General features: G+C 53.5%; 1 protein-coding gene across 1 annotated transcript; it reads left to right on the forward strand.

Moving 5' to 3' along the window:
• The first annotated feature begins 6,629 nt into the window (after nucleotides 1-6,629).
• Nucleotides 6,630-8,883, forward strand: LOC132415937 (galectin-7-like). Its single transcript, XM_059999130.1, has 4 exons — nucleotides 6,630-6,644; nucleotides 7,062-7,150; nucleotides 7,869-8,070; nucleotides 8,696-8,883. Exons 1-4 carry the CDS (start codon nucleotides 6,630-6,632, stop codon nucleotides 8,807-8,809), a joined length of 420 nt encoding a protein of 139 aa, XP_059855113.1. The 3' UTR covers nucleotides 8,810-8,883.
• The last annotated feature ends 3,172 nt before the right edge of the window (nucleotides 8,884-12,055 follow it).

Below are 12,055 nucleotides of genomic sequence, written 5' to 3' on the forward strand. Positions count from 1 at the left end.
GTTGGAAAACTATAGAAGAAACTCAGTGAATTCAGAGCCACCAAACAGCTCGGGAATCCATGGCACCAGGTGCTTCTGGAGGTGGGACAAACAATGGGAGGCAGGCTTTCCGGGCAGCGGGAACGGAGGTGGGCCTGGCGGGTCCACGTTGCCTCGGGGCTGGAGCCCGGGTCCCCGCCCGCCCCAGCGCCCGCCGCTGGCCGGCTGAGCCCCACGCCTCCGTCCGTGCTGGGCCGCGGTGGCCGGAGGTGCGCCCAGGTCCGCGGGACAGGTGGGCGCAGAGCTCGCTTGTTTTGGGGGTGGCATGCAGCGAGGTTCCGGCGCCTCCGCGGAGCATCGCGGGTCCCGGGCTGCGGGCTCCACGGCTTGCTATGCGCTCCGCACTTTCCCGGCTCTGAAGCCTCGAGAACACGGCTAGGCAGCAGTAGTTTAAAGCGGACTTTGCCTACTGGGAACTAGGGGCCTGCTGGGGTCTCAGTTCTTGGCTGGCCCCGGAACACGAGGTTGCCAGGCGTGTGACGGCAGCAAGTAGGAGAGAGCCGCTGGTGCGGTGATGAGAAGGAAAGGAAGGACACTGGCTGTTGGCCTGTGAACCTAGGCAAGAACGAGCAGCCAACACAATGCAGACCAAGGTCCGTGGGCCCACCTCGGTCCTGGGCGGCTGGTCAGTGGAACAGACCTGCAGGTGTGGCTCTTGTCACTCTCGGACTGGCTTCGGGACAGATCCTGCTGATGAGCCCAGGGCACAGCCCTCAGTCCTCCAGGAGAGTGCGCCGGAGTGGAGCCGGGGGTGTGTGCCCACTGGGCACCACGGCCACGCCCCTCCAGTCTGCCTGCGAGGGCAGTGGGGAGCGGGGGGAAGTTCCGGTCTTGGGAATGTCCTCTGATAAAAATGAACCTGTGGGGCTTCCCTGGTGGCGCAGTGGCTGAGAGTCCGCCTGCCAGTGCAGGAGACGCAGGTTCGATCCCTCGTCCGGGAAGACCCCACGTGCCGTGGGGCAACTAAACCTGCGAGCTACAACTACTGAGCCCGTGTGCTGCAACTACTGAAGCCCGCACACCTACAGCCCGTGCTCCGCAACAAGAGAAGCCACCGCAGTGCAATGAGAAGCCCTCGCACTGCAACGAAGACCCAACACAGCCAAAAATATACAAATTAAATTAAATCTTTAAAAAGAAATAACAAAAGTATGAAATTACCACCAAAAATACCTCCACCGGTTCTTTGGCACTTCTGCTCCATGAGGTGGAGGCTTAAACGCAGGCCAACCTCAGTTGTTCACTCCTAACAAGTAGAGTGCAGCATGGAGAGGTTTGGCATGACTTCCCAGACCAGGTGAGAACAGAGGAGGCAGCTTTCGTCTGGTGAGCTGAAAGGGCGCTGGCTTTTGGAGCCCTGAGCTGCCATGAAGGGAGTCCGGCTGCTCTGAAGATGCACAGGCTTCCTAGGAAGGCTGTGTGCAGGTCACCCAGATGATCCCAGCCCCCTAGTAACAGAGGTTGCCCAGATATCATGGAACCTTAAGAGACAAGCCATTCCCTCTGTGCCCTGTCCAAACCCTCGACCTACAGAAGCCATGAGCCCACACACACACGATGGCTGTTTTAAGCCGCAAAGCGTTGGGGTAATTGGCTTCACAACAAAAGTAACTGGAACCCGGGGAAATGCAACAGCCACATGGCCATCCTGGACGGAGTCAGGACTCTGATTAAGAGAGAAAGTGATAATGGATATTGGATGGTCAACTGGTGCTCCCTGTTACAGTGCAGCCCTTTGTCTACAATAATATTCATCTGTACTCTTCCTCCCCTACCCAGACCACTCACCTCCCCTTCCAGTGGAGATAACCTTAAGCTCCCATCTGGTTACTGTGCCCAGCCCAGAGGCCAGGATTTTGGTGGAAGACACTCACAGTCCTCTTTGTCACGCCCAGCCAAGGCTGGCCCTAGACACCCAATAAACTAAGGTGAAGGCATTTTTGGGTTTTTTTGTGTGTGTGTGTGGTACACGGGCCTCTCACCGCTGCGGCCCCTCCCGCTGCGGAGCACAGGCTCCGGACGCGCAGGCTCAGTGGCCTATGGTTCACGGGCCCAGCCGCTCCGCGGCACGTGGGATCCTCCTGGACTGGGGCACGAACCCGCGTACCCCGCTTCGGCAGGCGGACTCCCTACCACTGCGCACCAGGGAAGCCCGGTGAAGGCATTTTTATGCAGGAAACGGGAAACAGGGCAACGTGCAGCAGACACTGGTCCATAGCAAAGATAAGCCCACTGGACATGAAGATCAAAGACTCGTTTTGGTTCTGCCTCCAGGGAGGTTCTTCTTGTCTCCACTGCTTTCCAAGGCCTCATCTGGGGGGTAGGGATGTTGGAGAGGATGCTCTTTCTGGGAACCGCGGTAGTCCGGATTCTGTAAAATCAGAACCCCAAGTTTGATTTATCACCCCACCATTTTGAAAATTTTCACACTTACAGCAAAGTTAAAAGAAGAGGACGGTGAACGCCTGCAGAGATGTCATCCAGGCTCCCAGGCGCGTTCTTATTTTCCACATCTGCCATTTCTCTCTGTGAACCACTGCAAGGCAGGTTGCAGGCATCATGACACTTCACCCCTAAATACTTCAGTGTGCATTTTGTACAAAATGTATTGGGCTACACGAGGTCTTCGTTGCAGCAGGGGGGAATCTAGTTCCACGACCAGGTGTCCAACCCGGGCACCCTGCATTGGGAGCGCGGGCTCTTAAACTGGACCACCAGGAAGTCCCTGCAGTGTGCATTTCTGAAGCATAATTCTCCTATATAATCACAGTACAAATCACACCTAAAATGTTAACATAAATTGAACCTTGTAATTATTAGCTCACACGGTCACCTCCGTTTCCAGCCCGATGTCACAGGGTTCACGGCCCATTTCTTTGGTCCACATCTATACGTCCCTCCTCTGACAGGGAGAGAGCAGCTCTGGACTTCCTTCCGTCGCTGACACCCACACAGCATTTCCTCCCCCTGGGGAAGCACCCCTCCCCCGCTGGGCTCCAGCACCTCTCAGTGACCCTCAGCCCTGCACAGACACCTCCTCCCACGTCGGGGCTGCGCTCCCTGCTGTCCCGCCACCCTCCTTACCCGCCTCCTGAGGGCCAGCCTCTGCTGAGCACCCTCCTCACCGGCTCCCTCTGACACCCCAGCTGACCCAGCCCTGGGGGAGGGGCGCCCCCTCAGCCCCCTCACCCCGCCCTGTGGGCCCCCCACCCCCAGAGGCAGCACTTACTCACCAGCATGACAGCTGGAGCACCCAACTGATCAGCAGAAGGAAAGGAAGGAGAAGAGGAGGAGAAACAGCAAATCAGTGTTTTCACAGAGCGAGACGGAAATGTACAAGATTACTTTGGCCTTGGAGAGACAGTGGAAATACTTCAAACTCAACATGTCAAAATCCCGCATTCTGATTAAAATGTTTAAAGGGGTTTAATGAACTCAGTTTATCAATGGAACCAAATATGACAGCAACTGCTTCTCCTTAGCAAGTGATTGCATCGATACAATTTACTATATTTATCAATAGGACTGTAAGGTTTCCAGCGGACTTCCTAGCTTAAGAAAAAGTCACATTTGGGGGAATTCCCTGGTGGTCCAGTGGTTAGGACTCGGTGCTTTCATTGCCGAGGGTCCGGGTTCAATTCCTCATCAGGGGGAAAAGTTCCCACAAGTCAAGCACAGCACGGCCAAAAAAAAAGGTCAGATTTTTAAAACATGTCATTTTCCTCATTGGTAAACTAACTTACAAAACCAATCCAGCCCCTGAACTTTCTTCGCTGTATATGAAAACCAACCCAAAGTCTCCAAGAAGCTGACATGGACAGAGCCTGGGATTTTCAATTCCTACAAACACCGTGGTGCACTCAGTACTTTTCGCCCCAGTTATTTCGGAAGGAGGGGAGGGCCAGCAGACTCGGCCCGCTGGGCATCCCTTTCTTTGTTTTCATCGCAGATGAGCTTGGTGGCTCTCAAATGCTGAGGAGCGACAGTGTTTCCTGGGGCAGGTGGAGGGGGACTGGCTGTTTCAGGGGCTAAAACTTGATTGGGGTGGTGGTTGCCCAGGTCCGTGTATTGTCAAGGCTCATGGAAGTGTTCCGGTAAAACCTGGATGACTTACGAGCGTGACCGACAGCTCGACAAAACAAAAAGAGTATTGGGAAATGAGGACATCCGCCACTTATTTAGAGGTGAGACAAAAATGTTCCTAAGCATGTTATTCCAGAACTGATGAAAGATAACCAGCACAAATTAATGCGAATCCAGCCAGGATGCCCGTGTCTGACAGCTGAGAGATGACCTAGCAATCAAGCTGGTAACACACTCAGTGCAAACATACGGCCAAACTCGAAGGTCAGGACTTGCAGGTCGGCAGCATGTGGGGAAACATCCAACCACCATGAAGAAATCGGGGAACAGATGAGCTAGTGGGATACACAGCAATATACAGAATGAGGTACAGAAAGGGGACACCCTTAGTGATCAGAGTAATGGAGTCCCTCGTCCTGGGAAACTCTCCACCCGAGCAGATGTTGGTGTCACCACCTCAGACCCCACTGTCCTCTCTATTGAAAGTCCCGATGAGGTGCCCTTGGCACACAGAGCGGCTCCAGCCCGGGCCCTGGCCCGTCCTTGCTGTGAGGCCTTGGGGAGAGGCTGGCCCTCTCTAAGCTTGCTTTGTCCTCTGCCAAATGGGGGTGCCTGCAGCCCCCAACCAAACGCCTAAATGCAGCTGCCCAGCCTCCGTCTCCGAGGCCCTGGCTCCTCCAGCTGCCCTAGCTGTGTGGCCAGGGGCCTGGAGGGAGGCTGGGACGCCTGCGAGGCTGTGGATCAGGTTCTGAGTCGGCTTGTCTCCACCCAGAGTTTCCATTCCTGGCTCTGCTCCAGGCCTCTTCTCCCTCTGCTGGGTGGGGCGCCAACGCGGGTGGGGTGCAGGGAGTAGAGCGGCGGAAACGGAGAAGGGGCTGCTAGGAGGGGCTTCTGCCCAGCTCCCCACCTCCCCGTTCCCTGTCTCCCAGAACCCTCTTTCAGCATTCTCCCTCTGACCCCACCCTTCATACCTGGATTCCTCTTCTGGAGTTTTGGGCTGTGGGGAGTGGAAATGGGCCTGGGTGGAGGGTCCCACTTTTTTCTCTTCCTTGGTCTGGCTGGGGGGCGGGTGTAGGACACCCCTCCTTCCCCGCCCCTTGTCCTGAACATCGGATGGGAGAGAGGAAGCGTTCTGGGAGGAGGAGGGAGAGAGACTCGAAGGAGAGAAACAGGAACACGTCGGGGGGTGGGGGGACAGAGACACAGGACAGCCAGAGAGACAGAGAGTCAGAGAGACTAGGGCATCCTGGAGACAGAATAAACCAGAGAGAAACTTCCAGAGATCAAGAAAGCCAGAGACACAGTGTCCGTGGTTCTGCACAGCTGTGTTTTTTGGGCAAACGGCTTCTCATTTCTGAGCCTCAGTTTCCTTATCTGTCAAATAAGGGGGATCAATGGCCCTGCCTCAGTGGCCTGTCTGAAATCAGTGGTCTCTGGCACATGCTAGAAAGGCCGGAGGCTTCGTTAATGGCAGCTGTGTTATCTTTCATTCCTTCTTTCACCCATATTTACGGAGCACTTATGTGTGCCAGGCACTGCACTAGGCGCCAAGGAGACAGCCTTGACCATCAGGCAAAATACCCTGCCCCTCTGAGCTCCCTTTTCTATTATTATTGCTGTTGCCATGGTTATTATTATATTCCAGAAGCATAAACTGGAATGTCAGGGCAGACACGTCCTTAGCCCTAGTCAGCAGGTCCTAACCTGGGAGAGAGGGTCCAGAGTTGCAGCCCACAGCTTAGCCTCTCAGGACTCGAGTTTTCCATGATGAAATGGGCACGAGCGTGTTTTCTCTCCTCCAGGCACCAGGAAGCTAGGGCTGGAGGGATGGTGGCTCAATGAGCCTTCTCTGATGTTGTTTTTTTTTAATAAATGTATTTATTTATTTTTGGCTGCGTTGGGTCTTCGTTGCTGCACACAGGCTTTCTCTAGCTGTGTCGAGAGGGGGCTACTCTTCGTTGCCGTGCACGGGTTTCTCACTGCGGTGGCTTCTCTTGTTGCAGAGCACGGGCTGTAGCCCCGCGGGCTTCGATAGTTGTGGCACACGGGCTCAGTAGCTGTGGCACGCGGGCTCAGTAGTTGTGGCTTGCAGGCTCTAGAGCGCAGGCTCAGTAGTTGTGGTGCACCAGCTTAGTTGCTCTGAGGCATGTGGGATCTTCCTGGACCAGGGATCGAACCTGTGTCCTCTCCCCTGGCAGGTGGATTCTTAACCACTGTGCCGCCAGGGAAGTCCCTATAGTGTTATTATTATTATTATTGTTAACTGTTCCTATCATTATTAGCCCAGAGGAGAGGGACCTGGGAATCCTCAGAGACTGCAGAGGTGTCAGAGGCCATAGAAGGAGGGTGCTGGCCAGCATGGCCCCAGGGCCAGGGTCTGTGCCAGGTGTGGGTGGTGGGTGTGGAAAGGGGTGACGGTGAGTCACCAGGGCCAGCCACGCCCTGCTTCTACTTAAGGTCCCAGCAGCCATACCCACCACCACTACTGCCTGTCCGCTGTTCCAGCCATGCCACCGGTATATGTGAGTGCTCCAGGGGTGTGGAGGTGGCGAGGTTTTGGACCCAAGGCTGCACTGGAATGGGGTAGGGGCTGGGGCTTGGCTGAGGTCTCCTGTGTCAAGGAGAAAACGGGTGTTCGGGGGTGCTATGACGTTCTGGGCTGTTGTTTCTGGGTTGACCCAATCCATCCCATGCTCCCATCTCCCCCTTGGTGTTTCCCCCTTACTTTCTACCTCTCTGAATATCTTCCTGTTGATTCTTTGTGTTCCTCTCTCCAACCCTTTCCCTACGCCTGGCTCTCTTTCCTTTGCCTCTGTGCCCTTTCTGCTCTCTGATTCTGTTGGCCTGGGTCCTGGTCATGTTCTCCCCGGCACTGACCCATGTGTCTCTCTCCTCTGCCTCCCTGATCCACTTTGGCCCCCGCACCCCTGCTGCTGCAGACGTTGCCCCACAAGATCTCGCTGGTCAACGGCTTCGAAGTTGGCACTGTGTTGAGAATTCGTGGTGTTGTCCCCAAAGATGCTGCCAGGTGAGACCTCCAAGTCTCTGCGGTAAGGGGTGGGAGGTCTCCAGGCTCAGCTGACCCCACTTCTTACAGCCCAGAGAACAAGCCCCAGGCCAGCTTTGCCCACCAGGATCTTGGAATCTCCAAGCTATTTCCCACCTTCTGGAATCTGATGTCTTTACTCATTTGTCCCAGGACAGTGTACCTGGGGTCCCTACAACCTTCTAAGAATCTGGGAGTTCCAGGGCAATCCAAGGCTCTTACTTATAGTAAGACTTCCAGTCTGAGTCTGAAGCAACTGTGGAAATACAGCCTGTGAGTCAGAGGTGCCCTGGGCACCTGGGAGGCCTCAGCAATCAAACCTATGACTTCCTGGGTCGGGAGCTTCAGGATTTCTGGGAATCTACGATGCCTGGGAATACTGGGGTCCCTGGTATTGCTCCCGGCCCTCTGGGAATTGGGGGATCGGAGGCACCCCTGTCTCAGGACCATGACTCCTCGGCAACTCCCAGACTCTGGAAATGCGGGGCACCCAGGCCGTAGTACAGTGACCCTTGCCTGGGTGGATGTGTGTCCAGGTCCCCAGTTGGTTTCTGGATGTCCTGGAATCTGGGCTCCTTGGCCTCCAGTCCACCACCCCTCCTTCACTGGCGTGTGGCTCTCAGGTCCCTGTGGACTTGGATGTGCTTCGGCAATCGGTAAGTCCTTTCTCTGACGCCCCCTCCCATCCGCCACCTAACAGGTTCTACATAAACCTGCTGTGCAGTGATGATCCAGACAGTGATATCGTCCTGCATTTCAACCCCCGGCTGGATGAATCCTCGGTGGTCATGAACACCTGGAAGTGTGGCGAGTGGGGCTTAGAGGAGCTCGGCTTTGGCCCTGCCTTCCAGCGTGGGGAGCGCTTCGATATGCTCATCATTGCCCAAAAAGACGGCTTCCAGGTGCGTCTCTGCCACAGGGGTGGCCGCCAACACCCAGGTCTCTTTCCTTGGCAAGGCCAGGAAGGCCCTTGTCGGAGGTGGAGAGCAAAGGCGCGGCCAAGGCCGGCCACGGCGTCCCTAGTCCCTCACCTCCCCTGGCGCAAGCGCACTAGAAGGCAGGCGTATGGCGGTGACAAGGACGCGAGAGAACGAGCCCAAAGGGTGGGTGTCCAGCGGGGAGGCGTGGACACCCCGGACCCTATTCCCTGTCCACTGGCGCCTGACGTAGCGGCTCTGGGGCAGGGGAATGGATGGGTTGGGAGACAGAACCCAGAATAAGTCCCGGCAGGGAGTGGTCGCTGTAGACCCTCCACCACCCAGGCCGTTCTCCACTTTCAATCTGTGCGTCACAGTGAGGCGGTGGACGCGGGCACCGTGGAGACCACATCCACCGCCAAAGCTTACAAAGCACCCCGTGCCGGCAATGAAGTCATTGACTCCTCCCGGCAAGGGCTTAGAATCAAGAGCAGCGCTTTTCCCTAATGCGGGGTTGCGTGGGTGACGAGGTCACGCAGCGTGGGTACGAGTCGGGAATGACCCCGCAGTCGCCTCGGGAACCATAAACCGTGTCTCCTTGCCCCTGCAGGTTGTGATCGGGGACGAGGAATACCACCACTACCGCTACCGGATCTCACCAGAGCGCGCGTTCCGGTGCGAAGTGGGCGAGGACGTGCAGCTGGAGTTTGTGAAGCTCTTCTGAGCCTTCCCAGGAGGGCAGGTGGGGACGGGGCACAGCGCTCTTGAGTGACAAATAAAGTCTTAGCCTCTCGTCTGTGCGCCTCTTGTGTGTCTGTGTCTCCTTCATATAGACGAGGATAGCAGGCTCAGGGAGGTGAAGACACTGATTAAGGGTCACACAGCGATTGCGTGGCCGGGGCGGGTCCGGGCCTGAATCTCCGAGGGCACTTTTTGTCCCTGGAGGCCTGAGGAGGGTCAAGATCTGGCGGGGGTGGGGCTTTGGCTTGCCCCCCTGCAGCACTTTGCGAAGCAGCCAGGTGGTAATGCGGTGGGGGGCGACTTTAGGGAATTTGCAGGGGCCCCAGCCATCCCTTGGCGCCCGCTCCGTGGGTGTAACGGACCCCCCAATCGGTACGTCTGCAAGTAGGTCTCTTGGAGACCGCAGCCTCGCGGAGAAGATGCGTGAATCTCCGGCTCCCCGCGCCGATGCCCGAGGCTTTATTCCTCTCCGTCGCTTCCCCGGCCTCCCGGCGCCTGCAGACAGGTGGCGCAGGAAGGGGCTTGGAAGCCAATCAGGGCGTCGCCGGCCTCTCATCTGTCCCCGAGTTGGGACAGGTCCCGCCAGTTCGCGCCCCGAGGCAGACGCATACTGCAGCGACACGGGACGCGTAGGGCCGTGCTCCCGTGACCCCCTGCTGTCTAAAGCGCCGTTCTCACACTTCTTCCTCCTCGGCTCACTCAACGGCCCTGCGACCCCGGCCCTACCCGAGGGATTCTGGAGGGGGAACGGGGAGCGGGGTACATACAGAAGCCCAGTCAGCCCTGAGTGCCATGTGGGGATTTTCTGGTTTCCCTAAAAGGCCACTCGTGGGAGAGGAGCCCAGACAACGGGAGCGCCCCCGAATCCCGCACCCACAAGGCACTCGCATCGTATGTGGTTCTCAGTAGCGGACGGAGAAGGGGGTGGAAGGTGCGTGCCGGCAGCGCACCACGTGTTGGAAAGTCCGGAGCCGCGCCCCTGCCGGATGTTTCTCAGCCTGGAACCTTGCGAAACCAGTGACATGTTTCCCCCTCCTGGCCGCTGCCAACATTGCAATCTTGGCAATCGGTGCAGGAGCAGGGCCCTGTTTTCCTTGGTTTCACCTTAAAGAGAGGTGGAAAATCCTGTGGGACCACCAAGCCTGGGCGCCAGTTCGAGCCCTTTCAGGACCTGAGCTTTTTCTGTACTTTGCAAACCGCCTATAACTACCTTTCCGCATGCTGGCCCTTCTGAATATGTTTCTGGGGGGCAGTGGAATGAGGGGTCCCCTGCGGAGACCTGAGAAAATCTGGCATCCCTTGGGACTCCAGGGCTCATTGTTAAATGAATTAATTTTTATTTTATGTGTGTTTTCATGTAGTTACTGAACATTAAAAAATGTTTGTAAAGATAATATACTACACAGTTCGAATTTCAACAAATACAGTGGAAAGGAAGGCACTATTAACACAATCACAAAGGGGTTGGATTCTGCCGTTTAGATGGTAATGATTCATCAGTGTTAATTTCCTGACTTTCACCTCTGTCTTACCGTGTATATAGTGGAGAATGTTCTTATTTATACAAAATACAAACTATTTGGAGATAAAGAGGCAGCATGTTGGCAACTTATTCATAAATCGTTCAAGAAAAAACTGAAGTTTATATTGTACTTAAAACTTTTTGTCATTTCAAGAAATATATATATATATTATATCATAAATGTATGATATGATCTTATATGTAGAATTCCCTAAAGATTCTCCCCCCCATTGCTAAAACTTGAATGAATGAATTCAGAAAAGTGGCAGGACACATAGTCAACACACAAAAATCAGCTGCATTTTCCTGAGAAAAACTGAGACTTACAAAAACTGAGACTTTGTTTTTGTAACAGAGAGATATATACACAGCTTCACTCATTTTGCTGGCTTCCCAGGACTCCACTGCAAGGAGTAACACAACTAAAGTCACTTGAACCCACTGGATGTCTACTGGTGTCACATCATCTCCTACCTACAAACTACACTTCAGTGAGTTTCCTTGGACCTACCTACAACAGCCCAAAGCTTTTACCTTTTTAATAATCTCCACTGTTATTAGAAAATATATGCATAAAAAAATAAGGAAAATATATGCACACTTATTGTACGGTTTTGAATGAGAATTTTTAAATTACCCACAATTTTACCACTCTGAAATAATCACACAGTATATTAGTGTGTTTCCTTCTAGTCATTTTTCTATAATAATTTATCTACATTGTACATTTTGGGGGAAACTGGAATATATATATTTATATACCTATTTAGCTAACATTTCCTGAGTCCCTACTATGTGTTAGTCACTGTGCTAACCATTCGTTCAATCCTTAAAACGACTCTCTGAGATACTTTTTTTTTTTCATTTATAGAAAGACAATATTTTTTATTTTAAAAAATTTAAAAATTTTTTTATTGAAGTATAGTTGATTTACAGTGTTGTGTTAATCACTGCTGTACAGCAAAGTGATTCAGATATATATATAGATATATATATACATTCCCTATTTATTTATTTATTTTGGGCTGCACTGGGTCTTTGTCGCTGAGCGCGGGCTTTCTTTAGTTGCGACGAGCGGGGGCTACTCTTTGTTGTGGTGCGCAGACTTCTCATTGCGGTGGCTTCTTTTGTTGCGAAGCATGGGCTCTAGGTGCGTGGGCTTCAGTAGTTGTGGCACGAGGGCTCAGTAGTTGTGGCACGCGGGCTTAGTTGCTCTGCGGCATGTGGGATCTTCCTGGACCAGGGATCGAACCCGTGTCCCCTGCATTGGCAGGCGGATTCTTAACGACTGCGTCACCCGGGAAGCCTCCCGTTTTAATTAGATTGTTTGTTTTCTTATTATTGAGTTATGAGTTCTTTATATTTTCTGGATATAGTCCTTTGCCAAATATATGTATTGTGAATCTGTAATATGTATTCTCCTCTATGTAAACACAGACTAAAAACAAAAGACTAATTTTTTTTCATTTTTTAAACTGTGCCTTTCTCAGAGCAGAAGTGTTTAATTGATGAATTCCACCATATCAGGGTTTTTTTTTTTTTTTTCTGTTATGCTGTGTGCCTTTGTGTCCTATTTAAGAAACCTTTGGAAATTCCCTAGCGGTCCAGTCGTTAGGACTCGGCACTTTCACTGCCAAGGTCCAGGTCCAACCCCTGGAGCGAGAACTAAGATGCTGCAAGCCTCTCAGCATGGCCAAAAAGAAAAAG

The sequence above is a fragment of the Delphinus delphis genome, chromosome 20 (assembly GCF_949987515.2).
Source record: "Delphinus delphis chromosome 20, mDelDel1.2, whole genome shotgun sequence".
In the NCBI taxonomy this organism is placed as follows: domain Eukaryota; kingdom Metazoa; phylum Chordata; class Mammalia; order Artiodactyla; family Delphinidae; genus Delphinus; species Delphinus delphis.

Bases quoted from the DNA above. Each gene is read 5' to 3' on its own strand.
- LOC132415937 (XM_059999130.1), top strand. The intron at 7,151-7,868 runs GTGAGACCTCCA...GCCACCTAACAG, and splicing joins GTCCCCAAAGATGCTGCCAG to GTTCTACATAAACCTGCTGT. The intron at 8,071-8,695 runs GTGCGTCTCTGC...TTGCCCCTGCAG, and splicing joins CCCAAAAAGACGGCTTCCAG to GTTGTGATCGGGGACGAGGA.